The sequence below is a fragment of the Rhipicephalus sanguineus genome, chromosome 2 (assembly GCF_013339695.2).
Source record: "Rhipicephalus sanguineus isolate Rsan-2018 chromosome 2, BIME_Rsan_1.4, whole genome shotgun sequence".
Taxonomy (NCBI): domain Eukaryota; kingdom Metazoa; phylum Arthropoda; class Arachnida; order Ixodida; family Ixodidae; genus Rhipicephalus; species Rhipicephalus sanguineus.
In genome coordinates this window covers 122,949-147,231 of record NC_051177.1, presented here as the reverse complement: position 1 = coordinate 147,231, position 24,283 = coordinate 122,949, and the positions used below count along the sequence as shown (strand labels likewise).

The following is a 24,283-nucleotide window of genomic DNA, read 5'->3' as shown; positions in this document are numbered from 1 at the left end:
GAGCTAACACTGAGGTAAACACGCCTGGAAGGGTGCCGAGGCACCCAGGCAGGCTACAGCCCGGCGATTCCCAAAGGGGACGTCGGGCCAGAAGGAAACGCGTGCTCATCCAGCGGCGTCCGAGGAGAGAGAGAGTTCGTCCCGGCGTGCACGCGCGTCAGTCGCCGAATCTCGCGGCTCCGAGACCGCGTGCAGCGCCGCCACGAGAGCCGGCGCGTAGCGCAAGATGGCGCCACTTGCCGTCGCGGGAGAACGGGAGAGGGAAAGGAATCGCGGAACGGCGAAATGCCCGCGCAGTGGCTTCGGGCGCGCCTCGGATCCCCACAATTTACACACCGTTGCTTCCACATTATGTTGTACTTGTCGTGTTACATTAGCTAATATTGGTTGTATAATTCGGCCAACAGGCTAACTATGTCAATACAATGGCGGTCTATCATTTGTTTTGTTCGGCCAGTAGGCATGCTATGTAAAATGTGCAAATAAATGCCCTGTTGTCGGTTTGCATGAACACATGCACAGTGTCCTTTGTTCCCGGATTAAGAGAGTAATGTTGTGGTTTTCTTTATTCGAGCATGTGGTTTCTGCATGCCACAGCACCAGCATCGACACGACTGATCTCTTGCGGGTAGTTAGAGTCAACATGCAGGTAGTATGAGTGGGCTTTCTAAACTCTTCAAATGCCAACCTTTGACTAGTCTGTTTTCACCAATGATGCTTCCCGACATGATTGATGCAGCGCTAAAGACATAAAGGAACACAGAGTGCACAGGAGCGCCTGTCCTCTTTACGTCTTTCATGCATGCATTCCAACTAGCCCAACTTTCCATTCTCATGCTTCCGGACCTCTGTGCAGACTCTTGACAACATCAGTTTGTATTATTCGCTTCCTTAAACACTACACCAGCTTTTGTTTTTCTCTTTTCCTGGTGACAGCTCCTGAGGCTGTCATCTCAATATAAAAATTTATTTCAAATAATAACTATGGTCCCATGAGCCTTTCAAACCGTTTTGGCACCTTGCATTGTCCGAGAATAGTCCTTAACATTATCCCAACAGGTAACGATCTTGTTTGCTTTGCTTACAAGACAAGTAATGTGCAAGAGCTTCTTCACAGTGCCCTCAACTAGCCTCTTTACATGTACTTTATCATTGCTTGCAATAAGTGCAACTAAAAGACTTGTTCTGCACTGGTTTTCGAGGTGCCATAGTCAAGCTTGTGCCACTGAGTTCCTAGGTTCAAATTCCCATTGTTGCTGGCCTCCAGGAATAGACTGCACCAATTTTGGGGGATTGGCCAAGAATAGGGAAAATTAAAATAACTAGTGATGTGTAAAATCGAGGCATTTATCTCGTGTTATTTATTTCAAAGGGCCTTTGCAAAACTTTTTCAGCACGGTCAGAAATCGCTTCTGATCGGTAGTCGAGGCTCCCGAGAAGATATGAGCCATACATCACAGGACAGCACGTGGCCTGGAATTTACAATCAATTCTCAAAGTCAGCTAGAAATAACTTGCTCTTCTCTCGAAAATGATGCCATAAACCCAAGTGATGGCACCATAAACAAAAAGCCCCCAACCATTGGCGTATTTTAGTGTTGTGAGCTGTACCATGGCCGCCTTGGGATGGTGTGATGTGCCTGCACGCTCCCTCGCAATCACCCTGAAAATCGGCTGTGTGTCTGAAGAAGAAAGCAGAAAAGAAAGTGCTGATTCTTGCCCTCTTGTCATCGTTGCTTTCAGCGCAGTACGAGAGCGCTATAAAGCGTGCGACAAATCCCCAAATTCTGCCGACACTTGACCGATTCTAAAAATTTCTGCGGCAGAACTCCTTTAATGAAGCCATTCGATGATTACCTGGAAAAGTGCTGCAGGGCCCCTTTAAAAAATTCTACTTCGTGTTATTAAAACATTGCTCTGCATTCGTGGCTTGGAGAAGCCATAATTTTGTTTGCAGTTATGTAGACCTCAGCAGCGGCCACGTTACTAGTAGGCACACGCCATTGTGAGCCTGTAGTGCTACGGCGAGCCCTACTCAGTATCCTTAACTAACAGTATACTCTAAATACTAACAGTAGCCTTATAACTTCAAAGTATGCCGCCCCCTGAGAGTGGCTTTTTGGCAGGAGAAATCTGCAGCTCTAACTTGGAACTGCCCTCCCTTTGGACCCCACTGCTAGGGGCTTTTTGGTCGGAATAGCACTCCAAACTTCCCAAATAGCCATTTCATACTTTCTAGGTTGCCATCTAGTCTTTTTGCAGCAGCACTCAAGCCATGGCTACAATAAAATTTGTTGCTGGGCTAGTTGGTGCATAGTTAAAATATAAGACGGTGGTGCAAAATGGGACAAGGACGAAACAGGAAGAAGAGACGTATACAAGCGCACTTGTATGCACTGTGTACGTCTCTTCTTCCTGTATCGCCCTTGTCCCGCTTTGCGCCACCGTCTTATATTTTAACCATGACTACAGGAAGGGTCCCAATATCGTAGCCATAAACCACAACTGTGCCAGTGATGAGATTTGGTCATGTGTGCCTTCTTTTTCTCTGAGTAGCCTCTCTTCATTTCATTCTTCCCAATTCTGGGCGCTGAATGTAAAATTCGCCAGATAATGGAGAACAGGATAATGGGAACAGAAGTAAATCAGTAATTCAGGTTTTGCAAATCACTTTCTAGTCAATTTGCATAAACCTACAGGCAATAGAAACACTGCACTTTTAACTCTCCACTGATGAGATTAACACTAGACATGGCACGCGTGTTGCTGGGGTGACTGCAGCATTGAACACGCCAATGGGTGACAGTCTTTGCACCGGATTGTTTCAGTCTTGGTTCAGTTTTGCAGAACGAACATGTTTGCATGATCGTTTAATGGTCCCGCGTTGGAGCAATATTGTGCTCTGGGCTGCCACAGTATTTACGATAATTCACCAGGAACAAAGTATCCCCACTTCTTGATAGGAGAACAGACATCAACGTTGGATTCAGCTTGTTCATCATGACAAAGAATTCCGTCTTTGTATTCACTGGAGGGTGCTGTTATCAGCTGGGCAGGACATAGAGCCCTGTGCCAGATCAGCTGTACTTTGGAAACAATTATTAACCACAGCAAGGCCTCCAAATCGCAGTGTGTTGTCTCACTGATTCACTACCGCGGGGACACTTTATGGTGCTCACAGAACAGTCTGTACAAGCTCACAAGAAAATGCTAAAATCTACAGCAGGCATTTTGGGAATAGGAGCACAAAGCCTGCTTTGGCCACTGCAACTTGAGCAGATCTTTCAATGAGCACAGAAAAAGCAATTTGATTCCACTGAATGTGTGCCGCTTGCATTCCCAGCTGCTGAGTTTACAAAGCTACAGTGACTGTATGACATAGCTTAATGATCGATACAAGATAGCGTAGTAATCACCTCCTTTTTTTTCCTCTTTGAGCTTTTCAGCTATTCTTTCCTTACACTGGTTGGCTATGCCTGTTCTGCATTTGTAAGTTTCGTCAAATATATATTTCAATACAGGAAAAAGGGATAAAACAAAAAGTTGTAGGAATAAAACCCCTATGTGCTATTAACTTTCATGGTTTTTCGATGGAATATTGTTCGGCAGACACACACACTTTGGTCATTGTGCACCTGTCCTCTGAGCGAATAATTTAACATTGTGGATATGGTGTGCTTAGAGTAGCCTCCCTTTAGCGATGTTCGCCCCTCTTCACATCACTCAAGCTTTCAGTGTTCGAAAACACAGCAAGCAGTTGCAGTGGAACGTTTAGGGACAATGCGAGTCGCACAAACAGCACACGGCAGGCTTGTTATCGCCCCACTGCGCTGGTAGCACCGCCTGTGCCAGTGCCCATACGAGGTCATCATCATATTTCACATTACTTTTCTGGTATCTGCCACTAAGATACATTTTTTAAATCCTAGTTATTTCATATACTGCCAGGCGCGCTTCTTTCTCTATTTTCATGTAACCGAACCACATGTTCCACGTGGTGCCTTGCATGCACCACGCCGGATGTCAAACATTCCCGATTATTTTAGATTGTTCTGACAAGCTTGAGTGCGCAACACGAGCAGTACAGTTTATTTTAGAACTGACGCGACCACCAACGAAAAGGCTGGAATCTTCGATGCCACAAGTATAAATGTTGATGCGCTGACAAGATTACTGTCGGCCTACGACTGTGATTTCTGCTGTCAGTGTACAGTGTATGCTTTGACTTTTTGTTTCCCAGGCACAATGTCACACAATAAAAAATTTTGTCTTTAATAGCCCAACTGCCGTCTTCTTCACCATGACAATCACATGACAATATACGAGGGTGAAACAAATCAGACTGCTGTTGGAGCACTTTTCGAAGCAGAATAACTGTGTTTTGTAGAAGATTGTAAAAAGAAATTACTTTATGATAGTTATGTAGTGATGCCACCGAGGACTTCTGATTTGGAGCAATTTTTGGAGCAGCAAAATTTTCATGTTGGAGCACTTTGTAGCACCAAAAATTTCCATCTTGGAGCACTTTGGAACAGGCAATTTTACATCTGCAAGCGCTCTGGAGCAGCTAATTTCACATATTGGAAAACACTGGAGATGCAAGTTGCATTTACACTGAAGCACCTTCATAATAATTACGCGGCTCTTACAAAGAGCTAGAAATATTACAATTCAGTGCAAATCTCATGGAGGAAATCATTTATGGAGCACTCCACATTTCATTCGATAATGCAAAAAAGAAGGCCGTCCTGCAGTTGAGTGTTTTGGAATAACCTTATCAGCGATTATTTTTGAAAACACTAGCAAATAAACAGAATACTGGATCAATAAAATTGAGCCTGATGAAATAACACTCTAAATACATCTATGTTGTTATCAGCTGATGTGGCAAACAAACGCCGTGACGTACAACAGTGCCTGAATGCTAAAGAGTCCCTAATGCCTGCCCCTAAGGCGACTCCAAGGCAAAAGCCAGGTTCTTTCTCTTCTCAATCGACTGTATTGCTGGGTGCAACATGACGTTACTTAGCTGGCCTCAAAAAGCCAACCTCCTCTGACACTCCCTTCCCTATCTCTGCTGTAGCATGCTCGCAATGCTTCCAGACTATCGTTTCACATGCGCTGGGTTCCCCGTGGAAGATCGAGACCCGCTTTAAGTCGAGCTTTTGCGAAAGTGTCCGAAAGTTCGTTCAACGAGGGACTACATGATATAGCGGAGAGATCATGACATAGCGAAGAAATCAAAATCAGATGCAAAGAAACTTGGATTCCAATCCTCTTTCAGAGTTTATATGAATGAACACCTAACCCGTTATGGCAAGCAACTGCTCGGTGCCGCAGTGCAAAGAAAGAAGGAACTATGATGGAAATTCGAGTGGACTGCAGGAGGCAAAGTGTTTGCAAAGAAAGATGACAACTCACCAGTGTTGAGGATTGCATGCATTAGCGACACTGAAAAGATGAACGAAGGAACGTAGTGCGCGGTCTTCTAGGTGTACTTGTAGAGTGCCGCATACGCAAGGGACAGTCCTGAAGCTATTACAATGTTGCCACTTTTAACGAGACTTTTTCATGTGATTCTAAACGGTTTAAAATCCTACACTTAAACATGCGTAGCATTAGAAATAAAGAGCAACAACTTAGTGACTTGTATGCCTCGATCACCCACATCTTTGATATTCTGATGTACACGGAAACCTGGCTAAGAAAAACGGAAAAACCGCCACATTTCCACGGTTACTCATATAATGGCCTCGTGCGATAGAGGTGGTGGCATAGCAATTTATGTAAAGCTGTGCGAATAGCAAAATTTTGGGTGCGAAGCGAATTCGAATACAGTAATACCTCGTTAACTCGAAGTAGTAAAAACCAGAAAAAATTTCGAGATAAGCAGATTTTCGAGATAAGCAAAGTTGGGCAAATTCCATTGAGAAGTTCAGTTCTATCTAGAAACGTTATCCCTACTGACCAGTTTCTTAACAGGAGCGCCTAGCTGGCTCTTTGTAAAGCTTTTGAAGAAAAATTATGACATACAAGCGCTATTAACCAGCTGTGTTTTTCGGCACTGCCTTTTTATTTAGTGCAGAGTGACCGACTAAGGCTGGTCTGCCTCTCAGTAACACTTGCACCTAGCAAAGCTTTCTCGAGTTGCTTAACATATCGCATGTGCCGATCATCCGCGCCGCTGCACTCAAGTTTATTTCGCATCAAGCGAAGCATGTTTCTTGTTTCGGCGGATGTCGTCACCCCTCGAGTAGCTGCGTCCACGCTGCCACGATCACTGTGCGTGACGCCACGTTGTTTGGCTTAAGAAAATGGTCAAACCAGCCGATGTTGCAGGCTAGATCAGTTTAGCCCACCGCTAAGTCCAGAGAATCGGCCTTATCTGTCGATGTGACTGGAAGGGGCTCCTCTCGCACGATGCCACACATTCAGCGCCGTTTTGACGTCCGGAAACTTCGAGCCTCGAATCCGTTTCTTTGATTAGGGCTACCTTTCTTTGCAGCGTCAGTGACTTGCTTTGCTTTGGTGGCGTTATCCTCACCACATCGCACGGCTGACGAAAAAATCCGCGCGACGTGTCTTGCGTAAATAAAATGCTGAAATCGCATCACTGACGGTAAACAAAACGTGTACGACCCGAGCTACTTTGCAGGGCCTGCTTATGTGCACGTCTATAGCGTCACATGACGTGACACAGGGTTGCTCGACAAAGTTGGTATGCCGCTAGGTTCCGACTTTACTTTCGGGAACAGTGGCCACTTCGTCGTAAACGCGGCAGCCTCGCGCGAACCTTGTGAAACGTATGACATTTTGCCGCTAGTATTTTGTGAAACGGTTCGGCGGCGATGTTTTGGTTCCATTCTCAGTCGAGATTTCGAGATAACCGAAAGTGGGCACGGAAATACTTCGAGATAAAAGGGCAATAAATACATTGCGCCTATGGGAAATGGTTCGGTACCGCGGAAAACTTCGACTTAGCCGATTTTTCGAGATATGCGAGTTCGAGTTAACGAGGTATTACTGTATTGAAGTGTGAGTGCGAATCGAATCGAATATTTTTCGAATATTTCTAGAATATTTCTAGAATATCGTTCGAATACTTCGAAGCGAAATTGCAGAAAAAAATGTTGGAGAGGATTCCTAAGCATATTCTTATGAGATAGCAACATGAAAGTATTTCTTTTCACTAGGTTGATGAAGCACTGGCGGGGTGGTGTTTCATAGTTTTCTGATCAACAACGAGGCAATGTAGAGGCCGAATTGTATTTATTTACATGATTTGGTGCAACCAAAGTGTTGCCAACAACACTTTACACGTGATAGACAAAGATGCCATTTCCTCAGCCTATCCTCCTCTTTCAACTTCTGTGGAAACAGAAATTAATAGTTTTAGTAATGTATCGACCACCAATGGGCAACTAGATTTTTTTTAGTATTTGGAGCGTATGCTTTCTTTTCTATGTCGATTTTCGACGCGTTTTGTAATAATGGGGACATCAACATAGATATGTTATCGAGTAACACTGCAGCTAAAAAGTTTATTGAAATCATACACTCCTTTGCATGCACCAATCTTATTACGGAAGCCACAAGATTAACTGAAAAAAAGTGCAATTTCACTCGACATATGTGTAACAAACATTCATTCTCGAGACTGTTTTTCTGGACTGCTAACGGCTGACATCATCGGCCATCTAGCAATTTTTTGCTTACATGCCAAATATGCAAGTCAAACGTGAAACCACAGTGGAAGCCTTATCTCGCAGCATTACTGCTGCAGGCTTGGAAGTGTTTTGCTCACATACTTAATCAGTTGGTTGGACATGCGTGTTTGAGCAAAGAAACCTAAATGTAGCATACGAGACATTTTTTGAAAAGTGTGTTATGATCAAGCATTTCCAGTGACCTTGCGAAACCCGAAACGTGCAAAAAATCCGTGGATTGATGAAAAGCTACTGAAAATGATTAAAACAAAAAATAAAATGTACCACACTTTTGTTCGGTCACGGGACCTGGAGGCATTGTCAGAGTTTAAAAAATACCGAAAATAGGTCGAACACCAACTTAAAGCGTGTGAGGGAAACATATTATGAAAAGTTGTTTACAAAAATAAAAAATGACTCTAGGAAGGTGTGGGACGAGGTTAAGAATCTAATGTCAGAGAAAAAAGAAGCACCACCGCTATGTTTTCATACTAATGCAGGCACCTTATCTGATAGTGACGCAGCAAATAAGATGAATGATTACTCTGTGACCGGTGCAGAATACAAAAACAATAGCAACATTACATTACATTAAAGGAGTGTGGGCCTATAAACTCAGTATCACTATCTCCGGTGACATTAGAGGAAGTAATAAACCAGATTAAGAATAACGTAGCCGCTGCCTTTGATGAGGTCTAGGCAACTCAGCTAAAATACATAGCTGACATCATAGCTCCAGTGATCGTTTATATAATAAATCGAATGTTCGAAACTGGCATTTTTGCAGACTGCCTAAAAATAGCGACAGTATGCCGTCTTCAAAAGTGGTGATAAAAGGCAATTCACAAACTACAGGCCAATATCCGTTCTTCCTGTTTTATCTAAGGTATCTGAGAATGCAATAAACGTACGCTTGAACAAATTTTTTGACAAGTGTAATGTGATCAGTGAGGCTCCCAGTATGGCTTTCAAAAAAAAAAATCTTGTGAAGCAGCTCTGTTTAATATTAAACATGAACTGATCACAAACATCGAACATAGACTGTACTCGCTCGGTTTGTTCATAGACTTTAGGAAGACGTTTGATTCGGTATGTCATGAAGTGCTAAAGGGTAAACTTAGCAAATATGGCGTACGTGGTGTGGTTCTTGAGTTAATGAAAGACTATATAACAAAAAGCCATCAATGTTTGCATAAACAACAGTGCATCTACTGTGGGAATCGAGCGCGCCCTCCCCTTTGGCACCTCGTTCCCCAGCTAGCGCGTGTGCTGGCCCCACGCGGCTCGAGCGCTGGGGACCGCCGCTAATCGGCGGTATGGTGACCACGGCGGCAGCGCCAGGCCTCTTTGTCTAATGCGAGCCATGCGTCGGCCTCCCGGCGTGCAGGCACGCGTCCGGGCATGCCTCGACATGCTCACATGCCCACGCCACCAAGCTAGTTTACGTCACTGCGCAACGCCTGTCTTCATTGGCCGCCAGTGACAACCCCCTTCCCCCTTGAGCTCGCTTCTGTCTCGCGCGGGCTTGCCCGCGAGAGATGCTCTCAGGCTGGCACGAGAGGTTGACGCGCTGCTCTGGCAGGCGGCTTCTCGTTCGTGTGCTCGACTGCTGCCCTTTGTGTGATAGTCGTAGCGCCGTAGGCAAGCGTACTTGCTCGGTCTTGCGGAGTTCCCTATACGGCCTGCAAGCCCGTGAGTGTCGCACTGTGCTGCATCTTGGGTTAATAAACCCGTGTTGTTTGTTGACCTCCTGCCTCGAGTGCCTTTTCTGCGCCGTGCCGGAGAATCGACGAACCCGGCCGTAGCGTCTTTGTTCGCTGCGGCAGTGGAGAACGTCGCGTCCTTTCACGGTCGCCTCGTAGGGTAAGCGTCTCGCAAACCTATCTCCACACTAAGTAACAAGAGGAGTGCCGCAAGGGTCAATTCTTGGCCCTCTATTTTCACAATTTATATAAATGACCTGTGTGATATCCCAAGTTAATAATGTATGCAGATGAGAACAGCATATTCTTCAGCGGCACATCCATTCTAGAGCTTGAACAGCAGGTTAATAACTACCTACAAAAGTTGTCCGCTTATCTTAGATTGAATAAACTGCAACTAAATGTTAGTAAAATGAAATACATTGTATTTGCCCCACCTAATAAGCCGTATAACTATAGTTCGACTGTTTTATTTGAGGGCAAAGAGATAGAGCAAGTTACCAGCCAGAAGTTTCTAGGTGTATGGTTTTTCTGAAGGCTGGACATGAAACACACATATAGAAAAACTAACGGTAGAACTCAGTAAAACCGTTGGATGTTTATATAAGCTCAGCCCAGTCTTACCAAGGTGGTTACAAATAGAATTATATTATGCCCTTTTCTACTCTAAAATGGCATATGCTATCTGGGTATGGGGTACTACCGTATTTATTCGAATCTAGGCCGATAGTTTTTTCGGAATTTCTTTGCATCAAACTCCAGGGTCGGCTTATATTCGAGGATTTTGAAAAACGCGCCATTTTTCATCGAGAAAAGTGTTGCAAAACTAGCGCCACCTAGACAGTATTGTAGCAGTTAGTAGCCAAGCCAACACCTGGCTTAAAGGAGCACTGACATCAAATTTTAAAGTCGAGATGTGCCATTCTTTCGATTGCTCGGTATGCATAGGTCTTCTTGGCCAAATTTGAATGGCGTCCGTCGCGTGGAAGTAATTTTATTTCGAGGGCAAACAGCGTACAAAAGCTCAACGGAAGATTGATCACGCTGCGACATCGACACTAGTGCTACGTAATAGGTGTGATACATTCCGCAAATACCATCCTGAGTGACGATACGCTAGTAACAGTGACGTCGCCGATCTGAGTGTATTTATTGTGGCGCCGACACCAGGCGACGCTCTCACTCCCAGCCAGTGGCTCTCCTTGCTGTCCCGATCCGTGCTTGCGATCAATCGGAGCGACTACGTGCCAGCATGTCGGGGAACCGCTGCGTAGTGCGGACCTGCTCGTCGAGGCGCAAAAAAAGCGGCAAGTGCGTGGCGTTTCATTACACGTATGGTACACGCCAACACGACCACAAGCTATCAAAGCGGAGTAGCCTACAGATAAATAACATCGCTAACAAGTAACACGCATGCAGCGTTAATAGTGAATGTTAGTTCGTCCGTGGACTTCCTTGCGCTGGCGTAATACCGGGTTACTGCAGCCGTAACCGTGAGATGCCGGATAGGTGGGGCCATCTGGCGGCGCAAAGAAGAACCTGGCAAGCACAGAATTGTTATTGTAGAAACCTATCGTATTCTATTTCTCCGCTGGAGTGCATTCGCTATGCCGATATTCCATAGACCGGAATTGAGTATACCGGAATGCCGTGCACGCTACAATTCTCTGATATAGCTAATTGAGACACACCAGCAAGTATGGCCCAAGCGTGCGTCCCCGGGCACCTCCTCGTTGCTGCTTGGAACGGCGTCCATTTCTGAATCGCTGTTTTGCAAAGGGTTGAAGCGAAAATGATTCGCGACGTCGCGTATCGCGGTGATTCTATGTTCCAGAATGCCGTCTTCAACACTAGTCGATACTTTTGACGGCGACGACGGCGATGCTGGTGACAAGGCATGACTGAACGTGTGCGCCTAGCAGACGAAATGTTAGGCGAGCAGCTGATCCTCACGCCGCTCCTTTCTGTGGACAAGTGATAAACTGGGGCGCGGTCTGGAGTTGACCGCGAGGGAGCGCTGCCAGCGCTAAAAAATGGCGGGTTTGCAGGCCGTTTTGAATCGTGCTAGATACCGGTGATATAAATCAATAAAACAGATAGTTATTCGTCCCTCAGTTGCATTTTCGGTCTCGAATCGCTACTAGGGGGTAGATAACTACTCGTGGATGCAAAAATCTTGACATGAGTAAATTTGATGTCAGTGCTCCTTTAAGTACGCACGCGAGGCCGCCATTTTTATCTTTGATGCGAGTGTTGAGGCGAGCCGTTCGTCAGTTCGAGTCTCGCTTCGAGTGGGCTGTGTGTGGCGTAGCTCAATGGCGCCAAACGAGCGTAGTCATTATAGTGCGGCGTATAAAAGGAAAGTTGTGCTAGCCGCGAAGTCGTCGTCCAATGTTCAAGCCGGGCGGGACTTTGGAGTGGACGAAAAGAATGTTCATCGCTGGAGGGGCCAACGGGAGAAGCTCTTCGCGTGCGCTGAAATGGACACCGACCTCGCCGTGATACCGGGTGGTATGACGGGCCAATTGCAGCCACTTGATATTTGCATCAACAAGCCGTTTAAGGATCGCCTGCGGGGATTACACACGGACTGGTTAAGCACCGAGGACCACCAGCTGACGCCGACGGGCTGCATCAAGCGGGCATCACTGTCTCAGTTGGCAGGCTGCAGCGTGGGACGACATCCCAGGAACTTTGATCGTGCGCTCTTCAAGAAGTGCGGCATATCAAATGCGCTTGATGGCACTGAGGATTGCGCACTGTTTGAGGACAGCGACAAAGAGATCAGCGACGATGACTCGGAATGAGCGCGGCATCTTGATGATGAACCAACTGCTCCGTTTCATCTTCATATTTTCAATAAATGTCTTCTCTTTGTGAATTTCACCCGGCCTACATTCAAGGTAATTTTTTTTTTTTTTCGGGCTTAGGACTTTAGGGGGTCAGCTTAGAATCGGGGTCGGCCCAGATTCGAGTTATTGGGTACTAAACAAACAATAAAAAAATTACTAGTTCTTCAAAAAAGAGTTTTGCGAGCATTCGAGCAATACCATGGTATCATCACGGACTTGAAAACTAAACCACACTTTGAAAAATACGCAATACTAACGGTAACAAAACTGTATCACTTCAAACTTCTGCAATGGGTTAAACAAAACAAGCCACAGTGTCTTCAGAACCCGCCTGACAATACTCATTATACCATGCGTCAGTAACGCCAAAAAATCCCAGCATTAAGGACAAATTATGGCAAGCAACACATTCAGTATTAAATTCCCACAATGTTAAATCGTTTACACGGTCTCATAAATTTCACTTCCATACCTTCGAACATCATTATCAAGTCCATCCTAATGAACCATGATGTTGAGTATGCTATTAAAGTTTCTATGCTTGATTTGTTACATCCTATCAATCAATCTGGGTGATGTGTTGTAGTTTCTTTTCTTATGCTTTATTTGACATTGTGTATTGGTGAAGTTTCTTATGAGATGAAGCTTTTGTGATGAAGTTCTTTTCTTATGTTTTCTCTGAAATTGTGTAACAAGACCATGCTAAATTTTGTTGTGTTATTGTTTTATTTCTGAAGACATCTGTGACAGATTGAGAGTGGCCTGCATGCCAAACTGTGTTTAGGAGCAGAGGTTCCATGTCAGGCTGCACAGCCTTTAGCCTCTGCTCCCGATCGTGTAAGAATTCAGGAGGACAAATAAACTTCAATTCAATTCAATTCAATATGCATGGTTTAACTGATCTAAGTGCACACAGACGGAGATGAAAAAAGGAGGGGACAAGTGCTTACTTGCAACTACTAAAAGATTATTGAACAAGGAAGCATATAAATACTACTTGGACGATTCTTGAGAGCGCGAGGCATGTGAACGGTGCCGCGGGCACTGTCTGCGTGGGCTCAGCAGTGGAAGGTTGCATCGCCAGCAGACGCACTGGCGACGGGCGTTCGGGTCTGTCGGTGCGGTCGATGGCGTTTGAGCAAGGCTCCTTGGAGATGCGGCTACCGCACTCTGCAAGTACGAGCGTTTCTGTCGCAAGTCCCCTTCAGGAGCTAGATGCTGAAGGCAATCCCCGGAGTGCTACGTGGAATGCCAGGCCGGGCGAAGGAGCCAACGATGACACTAGGCCTAACAGGTCTAAAGCCTACTTGTGTGAACGATACGATGGTCTGCACGTACAGGCGACGCATCGGACAGCAGACTGGACTCCGAGATTGGAGAGGGCATCGTGGGCTACTAGTGATGACCGAACAAGAACGACGACCTACTGGACTTTGGCAATGAAACAAGTCCTCTGTAAACAGGTAGGTTGGCCTGAAGTAAAAGCAGATGTAAGGCTGGCGTTGAGAGACTATAGTTAGGACAGTTTATTAATTAGTGAAGTTTGCATCGACTTTTAAGTTTGTTTGCAGTTCTTGGCATTTCTGTAGATTTGTATATTTCTTGAGTGCTGTGTGCTTTGTTTGATAAATGTGTTTTGACGTTTGACAAGTCTTGTCTGAATCCATTACCCACAACCACCCGAATCGGTGACAGAGCGTCCGCGCATAACCTAAATGTCTGGACGTAGGATTGTCGTGCATAGCACTCAGAATCACTGGCCGAAGGCTCTCCGGCACCAATGGGAAGAAATGTGTACCAGAGCTGGAAAAATTCTTCTTATACAGGAGTCCATCACTTACACCAAAATGGCGTGCTCTCGTAGGGGGTGGATGCAGCGGTAAAGAGCGATGCTAATTTAATGTCCTTTCACTGTTTGACTTTGAGAATGTCGAGGTCTGAAAATTTCGGCGTGACGGAAGCTATAAGAAGGTCAAAGTCATTGGTGTCACAGTCCACAGTGCTGAGTGGCATACCTGAAAGGCAGTCTGCGTAGGCATGTTGTCGACTGCCCTACAGTGAAGTTGTATTCTTGTAGCTAAAGAGCCCAGTGCGCTAGACTGCCACAAGGGTCACGAAGGTTGACAAGCCAAGTGGTCGGTGACGACTGAGAAGGGGAGTCCATACAGGTAAAGCGAAATCGCTGAATCGCAAATACTACGGCAAGGTAGTCTTGTTTTGTGACAGTCTAATTTTGTTCAGGCCTAGTCAGGAAGCGACTTGCATATGCGATCACGTGTTCACAGTCACCGTGGCATTGAACTAGGATGGCACCACTTCCTATGCCGCTGGCATCCGGGTAAAGTTCCGTTGGAGCTGAAGGATTGAGGTGCTCAAGAACAGGTCGTGACGTCAGCAGGATCTTAAGTTGATGAAAAGAGGAGTCGCACTCCGGAGTCCACTCAAAGAGAATGTCTTTTCGTAGCAGGCATGCCGGCGGATATGCCACGTCGGCAAATTTTGGTATAAAGAGGCAGAAATAGGAACAAAGCCCCAGAAAACTAGAGCTCCTTAACAGAGTGCGGTGCACTGAACGCTTCCACAGCTGCTGTTTTCTGGGGATCCGGACGGATGCCATCCTTATTGATGAGGTCCTTAAGGGCCCCTAAGCCACCTCTGCTATTTTTTCAAACATTTCAAGTAAACACGCGCATCGTGTGCAGAATGCCGTCACGATCAACAATGCCACACGTGGCAGCGCTACAATCCGCGGGCGCGCCACAAATTCCCAACAAACGATTTCTTCTCCTCTCCGGGCCCTTCCAGTCTGCTTAGTGACATGGGTGACGTTAGCGTGTTGAATCTGTGATGCGGTATACAGGCGGTGCTGCGACTGGTAGAACAAGAACCTACGACTTCCGGTTAGTCTGCAAGCAGCTGCCCGCGCTCCTTGCTGTTCTTTGTCGTGTTGCCCACGTGTGTGCGCTCGCAAATCGGCAACTGCGGCCCGTAACGCAACTGCCAAATCGCTAGCGTATCAGCACAGTCACACCTAGAGGTCCAATAGGCTGCGCGGACTGAATCCGACAGTGTCTTGCGACGGCTTTCACGCATCAAAACAAAAAGATGCGACACATGTCACCGTACGGGTCCATCATGTTGGCGATCCTTTGAAGGCGTGCGCGCAACACAGGGTGCATATGGCACAATTCGTACGAGCACAGGCTGGCACGGCAACAACGGTTAGCCGAGAAGCACGCAGTTCACGGAGTCGCGGCAACCGGAAATGCCCGCTGTTTCGAAGAGCGCGTCCGGTATGTCACATGAGATTGGGAGGGGCACTCGGCAAGGAGGGCCAAGTGGCTTTGGGAGAGGAGCCAAGCAGACGAGTGGAGGGTAGTGATGGAAAGAGTGAAACAAGCGATCACCGCGTTTTGATCATCAAATCTGTGCAACTCCACTATTATGGCACCGTTTTGAAAAATTCTCACGGCTACGTGTTTGTTGTAGACTTGTGCACAACTGTCACACCACAACTAAATTTCGACCTCTGGGTGGTTTAGGCACAAGGGTCTTATGGCCTCCGAAGTGGCATTTCTTTGTGTTTAAAACAAGGCCAGCATATCTGATGCAGTTCAGTACAATATCTAGACGCAAATTGTGTTCGCTGAAGGTGCGGCCAAAGATGAGAATGTCGTCAAGGTAGCACATCCAGATGTTCCACTTCAAGCTGCGCAGAATAGTGTCCATAAATCTCTAGAAAAGTCACCGGAGCGTTGCACAGACCAAATGGCATCAGGAACTCAAACAGCCTGTCAGGGGTTACAAAGCCAGTTTTTTTCCTTGTACTCAGGATGCATTAGAATTAAGCAGTAGTTTGGATCTTAAGTCTACTGAGGAAAAGTCAGAGGCCGAATGAAGGCAGTCAATGATGTCATCAATACGTGGAAGTGGGTACATGTCCTTTTTTTTGTTACAGCATCAATCGGCAAAAGTCGACCAAAATCTACAAGATCCATCTTTCTTTTAATGAGAAGCACTGGAGCTGCCCATGGACTCGCTTACTCCTTTTTTATCATTCATGCACCAGTTCATTAATAATCTGGTGCTCTGATGGTGAAATACGATATGGCTTTAGTCTAATTGGGTTTGCCGAACTTGTGTTGATGGTATGTGCGTGTTTGAGAAGCAAGGAATGAGGGTATTTTATCCTTCTGCGCAAAGTCGAACACGAAGACGTGCTTTGAAAGCACATCCACCAATGTTCAGTGCTCACTCGTGCTAAGCAACTTATTCACCTTTGAGCTGTTTCCGAACTGTGACCACGATGTTCTTCCGGCACATCTGTAAGTTTAGCCTCCAATAAGGCCGCGTGTTCTCTGCTGATGAGGGCTAATTTCAAACCATTGGGTAATATCACCGGCTCTGCAGAACAGTTGACAGTCCATAAGCCAGCGTGTCCACCTTTGATTGACACCAAACAGTGTGGAACCAACACATCCTTCATCATACAATTGATGTGCATTGGTTCTACATTTGCATCAAAGTTGGTGGAATCGCCGCCGTTACAAACAACAGGAACATGAACGGTTGATGATGCAGGTATGATAGTGTCGCCACAGATGCACAATGCTGTTTTGCCACCTGCAGTCCTGACAGTATGAGACCCCTTACGAATATCTTTCGGTGCGGCAGTCTACAATGGCACCACACGCCCGCAAAAAGTCCACGACCAAAATAACACCATGCGTCAACCGAGTAATAATCGCAAGCTCCGTTGTAACATCATGGCCTTCCAAAAACACGTTCGCACTACACACACCAATAGGCTGCAGCGGCTCACTATGTACTCCATAAAACTTCAAAGCTTCATCCCACTTGGGGAGGTGGCTGTCGTGGTCGAGAACAGAGCACACGAACGAGCAGACGGATAACGACAACTGTTTAATGACTTATTAAGAATTAAAGCACGCGGGCACACGTGGCTACATGTTAGCTCAACAGACATGATCACACACCCAGGTCCCAGCGAGCATCTTCCCGCCTGATCCTCCACTCGTCACGTGATGCGGTACACATAGCGCCATCTCCTAGTGGCTGCGCCCGCGACACCTCCTCTTCTTTGAAGTGACCCTCCTGCTCTTGTCACAGGTCAAGCCGACTCGGAGCTCTCACGGTTCGTCCACTTCTTGTTGTCGCCACAGGTTGTAGCGGCTGGAGATGTTTGCTGGTGCGTCTCGTGAGACCTCCAGGTGTACTCACTACATACGAACGAGGCGTGTGAGCTGGCCCAATGACGGTCCCTGTTGTTGGAGCACCAGACAGAATGCGGACGGCTGTCTGCGGTTGAATGAGCTCTCTTGCCAAGGTCCTATGTCTCCGGTTATATTGTTGGCCCTGCTTGACCTTGTAGGCTTCATTTCGTTTAGTAAATTCTATGGTGCTCCACTGTGGCCTCAGCACGTGTGGTGCCACGGGCACGTCGGTTCTTAGGCGCCTTCCCATGAGGAGTTCCACTGGTGTGAATCCTTCTTTCCCTGGCGTGTCTCTATGCGCGAGCAGAGCCTTGTGGATGTTCGGCGATTTCTTGATCAGCTGTTTAGCAGTCTGAACTGTTCTTTCTGCCGCGCCGTTGCTCTGAGGGAAGTAGGGGCTGCTGGTTACGTGACTCGATCCCCATTGCTGACAAACGCTTTGAACTGTGCCGAAGCAAACTGAGGGCCGTTGTCTGATCGTACGATAGCCGGTGCCCCAAAGCGCGCGAAGATCTGACTCAGTGCTGTGTTATGTTCTCTGTGGTGGTACGCTTCAACTTTTTTAGTTCAAAGAACGTGAGTAGTAGCCCACAACTACGAGGTAGTTAACTCCATCCACACAGAAGAGATCGATTCCTATCGCTTCCCATGGGTGTTTAGGAAGTGGGGAGAATATCATAGGCTCGGCGTGTGGTTTACGGTGTTGTTGACAGACACGGCATCTTGACACATAACTTTGGATGTGCTGGTTAATGCCTGGCCACCACACCGATTGAGTGGCTCGAGCCCTACTCTCCCAATGCCCTGATGACCGGCATGCAAGTGTTCTAGCACATCACTTTGCATGCTTGGTGGAATGACAATGCGGCTGCCTTTGAGTAAAATGCCATCCACTTGTGTCAGTTCATGGGCAAATGCTGAATACCTCTGCACGTCCGGAGGTAGTGCCACTTCTTTGGGCCACAACGTCGTGCAGTAGTCCCTAACTCTTGCTAGAACAGGATCGTTCTCTTGTGCTGCCTTTATCTTTTCAAGCATATCGTGGGAAGCAGGCAGAAGTTCCACAGTGAGAATTTCATGTTCTACGATGGCCTTGCTAAGGCTCCTTGGCCTGCTGTTGTCCGTTTCCTTCTGTGGTTTCCTTGAGAGCACATCGGCTGTATGCATTTCCTTGCCTGGGATGTGGTCAATGGTGTAATCGAACTCGAGGAGTCTCATACGGAACCGTCGCAGACGGGGACTAAGCTCGTCCAGGCGGCTTGATGACAGCAATGGCACCAGTGGCTTGTGATCAGTTTCCACGTGAAACTGCAGACCAAGCAGATAGGAGCGGAAATGCTCGCAGGCCCATGTAACTGCCAGTGCTTCTTTCTCTATTTGCGCATATCGCGTTCCGTGTCAGAGAGGGATCTTGAGGCATAGGCTACTGGAAGTCTCTGACCCGCTGTCTCTTGAAGGAGGACTGCTCCAAGACCGTACGACGATGCATCCGCCGACACAGTGTGATGACTACAAGGGTCGTAGTGAGTAAGCACTGGAGTCGTCGTCAATGCTTTCTTGACGGCGTTGAAGCTTTCTTGCTGTGGCTTGTCCCATCACCATTCAGCGTCGCTGTGAAGCAGGTCACGTAACGGTTTTGTGAGCTGCGAGAGCCCTGGGAGAAACTTGGCCAAGTGGTTGGCCATTCCCAAGAAGGACCTCACTTCTGTTACATCTGTAGGCTCTGCTAGGTGACATAGTGCGCTGACCTTCTCAGGGTCGGCACTGATACCATTCGCAGACACAATGTGTCCCAAGAATCTCACTGACTGCTGGTGTAGTACGCATTTTTCTGCGTTCAAGGTGATGCCAGCTTCTTGCAGGCGCTGCAGTACTTTGGGCAGTCGTGCGTCATGTTCTTCCCTTGAAGGGCCAAACACTATAATGCCGTCTTGTAGACACGCTTGGCCTTAAACGCCTTCTAGAACTCTTAGAATTTCTCTCTGGAAAAACTTGGGTGCTGTCGAAATTCCAAAGGGCAATCGGAGGAACTGAAACCGGCCGAATGGCGTCAGAAAAGTGGTGTACTTCTGGGACTCTGGTGCTAGCGGAGCTTGCCAATAACCAGCCCTTGCATCAAGCTTGCTGAACCATGTAGCTCCGGCAAGTCTGGCCAAACATTCGTCGACGGTGGGCATTACGACTCGTTCCCGCAAAATGTTCTTGTTTAACCCTCCGAAGTCGACGCAGATTCGAAGCTCGCCTCCTCTCTTTTTCGCGACTACCATAGGTGCGCACCACTCTGTGGCCTCGTCGACCTTTCTGATGACGCCAAGGTTCTCCATTCTCTCCAACTCACATTTCACACTGGGCAGCATGGGCAGGGGTACTCGCCGCGGATACGTAATAGCGCTTGGCTTGGCATCGGGGAGTAATATTATCCTGTATTCCGTCTTGAGAAGACCCAGGCCTGTAGTCAAGTTGGGGTAGTGGCAGAGAATGTTGGCAGGGTCGCTGACCTTGCTTGTTGACGCTGTGACTTGGAGGAGGCTTGGAAGGATATCCAGTGATTTGATTGCAGGACGTCCGAGAAGTGCATCGTGTAACTTGTCGATCACGTAAACTTCTTCTTGACACACTCGGCCATTCCAGCACAAGGTTGCGCTGAACAGACCCATTGTTGCGATTTTGGTCCGGCCGGGTCCCAGCAGCTGTTTCCGGGCCTGCTTCAGGTTGCCCATGACTTGTTCGTTGTAGAGGCTTATAGGTATAGCGGTAACATCTGCACCGGTGTCTACTTTGAACTTCATTGGCAAGCCATTTTCTGTAACGTCAGTCCTCCACGGCCCAGAGTCCTGTTGGTCAGTCAATTGACCCAAATAAACCTCTTCCAAAACGGCTTGGTGGGTGCTCTTTTTCTTCCTCGGAGAGGCAGACAAGCACACGGCGGCAAAGTGTCCCTTTTTGCCGCAGGCACTGCATATTTTTTGCCGCAGGCACTGCAGGCACTGCCAAACGGCGCCGTGAGCGGAGTTAGGCCTTGTGACGACTCCGAGCAGTAGGTGCCCGTTGCTTCAAAGTGCGTAATGCGTGGTCGTGAGCACAAAGAGTCGTCCCGCGATCGCCTTCGTCACGATGTCAGAAGTGCTGATAAACAGAACATCTAACCGCGAATCCGACGCTGAAGTCAACGCTAGAGTCGGTCCGAGACGCACGTTTGCGATGTTCGCTAGGAGCGCGGCGCACCATCGTAATCAGATCGAACTTCCTCTTTCAGCTCCAAACTAAAGCGTAATTATATTTTAAGTGATCGTCGAGCCGTGAACACAGAACTATTGCGAACGTGTCACGAAGTAGCGCGATTCTCGACAGCCGTGAACTCGCGACGCGCAGACGACGATCACGACGATCTCCCGGAGCGAGCATCGGACCAATGGCGAGGCGAGCTGGGGCAACATGGCGGACGCGGCCAATCGGAGGCCTCGGAACGACTCTCAAGTGTTTGCTTTTTGTGCGCTTCTTTCTGAATGGAGGAGCCCGCTGAAGCGGGGAATTTGAACACGGAGAAATGCCCTTTCTGACAAGCCCAAAAAGTTGGTTCGCGGTCGCGTCATCGCGGAGCTACAATCTTTTGAAAATCGCTGTTTTTTTGGCAATTTCCACAATAATTTGCGCCACCTCGGAGGGCAAAACAAAGTTTTCGAAGCACTTCTGGGTGGTTTTCAGTTTAGATATTTTGGAATCAGATAGAAAAAGGGTTCCAGAAACTGAAAATTTGATTTTCAGAAAATCGATTTTTTTGCCATTTTTCGCAATACGAAAGCCGCGTCCCCCCTTACCTCTTAAATACAACCTTTTGTCCCAGTGCATCTTTAAAACAAACACTCGTGACCAAAAATTTTTGCCAGACTGGTTGAACATTGTGAACTTATTTATTTCTCCGAAAGTGCAAATCGGAACGGGCTCAACCCTATTCGAAACGGTATTGACAGCCTGCAAAAGACAGAAGCATGCAATGCCTGGCTTTCTTGAGCCTCGATGAGGGAGAGGCATCCAGCTACTCACATTTTGATGGTCTCCTCCTCGTGGTCCCTGGTGTGCAGCACGCACTTGCCGCTGTTGAAGAACACCTTGATGTCGAGCTCAAAGTCAATGCTCGGCTCCACTTGCTGCTGCTTCGAGGGCACAGGCGTGGTGTGGCCTGCACGTGGCTCCCTGCAGCACACAACTGCTATTTCTTCCAGCATTTCCCTTATGAGCATAAACCAAAGCAAATGCTACCGTCCATCCCAAAGTGCCAAATAAAAAGAAGCCCTTGTCACTGCATCCCTTCCTTTTTACTGAACCTATTGTCCAGAAAATCGTAAGTGAGTGCATCCCTCTGACGACAGTCACAATATTGAGAATAAGGCAGCACTCCCAGTTGCAAGTCAGACACTATCTACCCCTTAGAGCCGCCTTTTCTACCTCAACACCAGAGAAGGAACAAACTGCTTTTTCCAGCAAAAATAATGCACAAATACACAAAAGACAGTGCCCTCAGAAATGCCCCTCATCAGCTTTCAGGCTTGGCCGGGTTTGCCTTATTGAAAAAGCTCACGTAAGTCGTGTCATTATGCCAATGCTATTGCACATTTGCAAGCACACAACCAAATCAAGTTTAACCAACAGGATGGCAATGACAGTACAACTATTAAAGGACCCCCGACACCAAAATTGCAATCTCGAGATGTGTGCATTGTTGATTGCCCTGTATATGTGGGCACTTCTGAATGATTATTGATGGCGAATGTTGCCTTTAAGATATCTTAATTTAGCATTAAAGTAAGTGTGACTGATCATCTGAGTTGGCAACACCTCGCTACATCGCCACTAGTATGACGTGGGTTGAAGTGTGATGTTCTACGAGTAAAGTGAGCATATTGTCGATGTCACAGACAAGCACACAATGCCACGAAGAGCACCCAAAGGGAACTATTATTCCTCACCTCCATCACTGTTGTCGGGCTGCTTTCAAGGTGGTTCTGGCCAACGTTTACAGATACTTTTTCAGTCTTGAAACGCCTCCTCTCGAGCCGGGTGTGACCTGCTCCTAGAGAGTGTGGGGGTGCTGTGATCCGTCTCTGTGCCAAGTGCATGACAGTTCTCTGCTGGCTGCACTGCCGTTTCAAATCTGTGCATTCCGTGCTGGTGCTCGCCAGAGACGTTTTTTTCTTATGCGAGCACCTTGTTGCTCCCTATGAACGTGGCAAGCTTTCATGGCCTTCTGCAAAAATCCGACATCTGCCCTCATGGAGATCCTTGGATGTCAAGTACGTACAAGCTGCCATATGTTGACACGCCTTAGGCACAGACCACGTGTTAACTTTATCGCCTCTTGAGTTAAATTCTTCTCCTGCTGTCACGCTGTGCATCATGCCTTATACCATCAGGACATCATGCCGACGTGATTAGAGTCCGGCTGCACTAGCAGGGGCGAAGCAACAAATGCGATAGGAACAAGTTGTAATGTTAAACGAAGTAAGGCCAGGAGCTAATTCTTTTGGATTCTATCTCGCGCAACTCGCCGGTGTAAATGAATACGGCCCTTGCTGTCTGTCATCTCTAATTAGGTAAGCGGTGAGAGCACGACACGTACAAGAGTCTGATGTCTTTCGAGATAACGCATGCGCCAGCACTCACAACCGCCCCCTTATGATCAAAGTTTGCAGCTGCTGCTCGAACAATGCAGCCCCCCTCCCCTCCCACTGGCGCTCTTTCGTGCTCCTTCGCCCGACGAAGGGTGAACGGGGCATTTCCTCTCTTCTCGAGGAGCCATCAGGGCGGTGGGCGGTTCCCCATATGGGCGGTGTTCTAAGTCCAACCTCATTCAACATCTCTCTCATTGGACTGGAGAACTGCATCCCTACATCGGTCAAAATCTCTCTCTATGCAGATGACATCTGTATATGGAGCAGTGGTCGCAACAGACGTGTCCTACGAGCAACACTACAAAAAGCTCTCAATTCAATCGAAAAATTCTTACTCGCGTGAGGTCTAATCATGTCACCAGAAAAATGTGCTGCCATTGCTTTTATGAGGCGTGATGTTTCGCGCTATACGTTAAAGGTAGCACATTCTCCCATTCGGTAATCGACAGGCTAATGACATGGACGCCCCAAGTTCGAATATTAAAGGAAAAAGTTGCATCATACGCAAGCATCTTCCGCTTGTTATCAAGCAACGCCGGGGGCTGCTCCGTAAGTGCCCTGCTGCGAATTTATATGGTTCTCTGTGAAGGTCTTCTACGATACAGCCTTCTTGCATTACATGGTATTTCACAAACCAACATACAAGCGCTGACTGGAGCTCAAGCGAAAGCCCTGAGAGTGTGCCTTGGCCTATGAAAAAAACACATCAAGTATTGGAACCCTTGCTGAAAGCAGACGCCTATCAGCTGCAGTGCTTCTGCAGCAGGAGTTTCCTCGAGCTCACTTGCGTTATGCCACCAGAGTGCCGGGTCATCTGCTTGCTTCAGACAGGTGGTGCGGAGCTTGCTCCCGCTGCATTATCAAAGCACATCAATGCCTATGGAGCCATCGTGGAAAATTCCTTCGTGATCAATAACCGCTTTTGTGCCTGCGTTCAAGAACAAGAGAGGTACACCCGGACCAGCACTAACATATTTCACCCTACAGCACGTGGAAAACAATTACAGGGCTAACTGTCATATTTACACTGATGGCTCTGTTACACCTACATCGTCTGCAATTGGTGTCTGGATTCCATCTGCCAATGTCACCATCTCTGCCACTCTTAGTCACCGTACT

General features: G+C 47.3%; 1 protein-coding gene across 1 annotated transcript in view; it reads right to left on the bottom strand.

The window, feature by feature from the left end:
- LOC119383923 (transmembrane protein KIAA1109) overlaps positions 1-24,283 on the bottom strand; it is a 199,247-nt gene that overhangs the window by 53,529 nt on the left and 121,435 nt on the right. Inside the window, exon 8 of the mRNA XM_037652194.1 lies at positions 21,540-21,689. Coding sequence (XP_037508122.1) covers positions 21,540-21,689 — 150 coding nt within the window. The remainder of the gene's footprint in view (positions 1-21,539; positions 21,690-24,283) is intronic.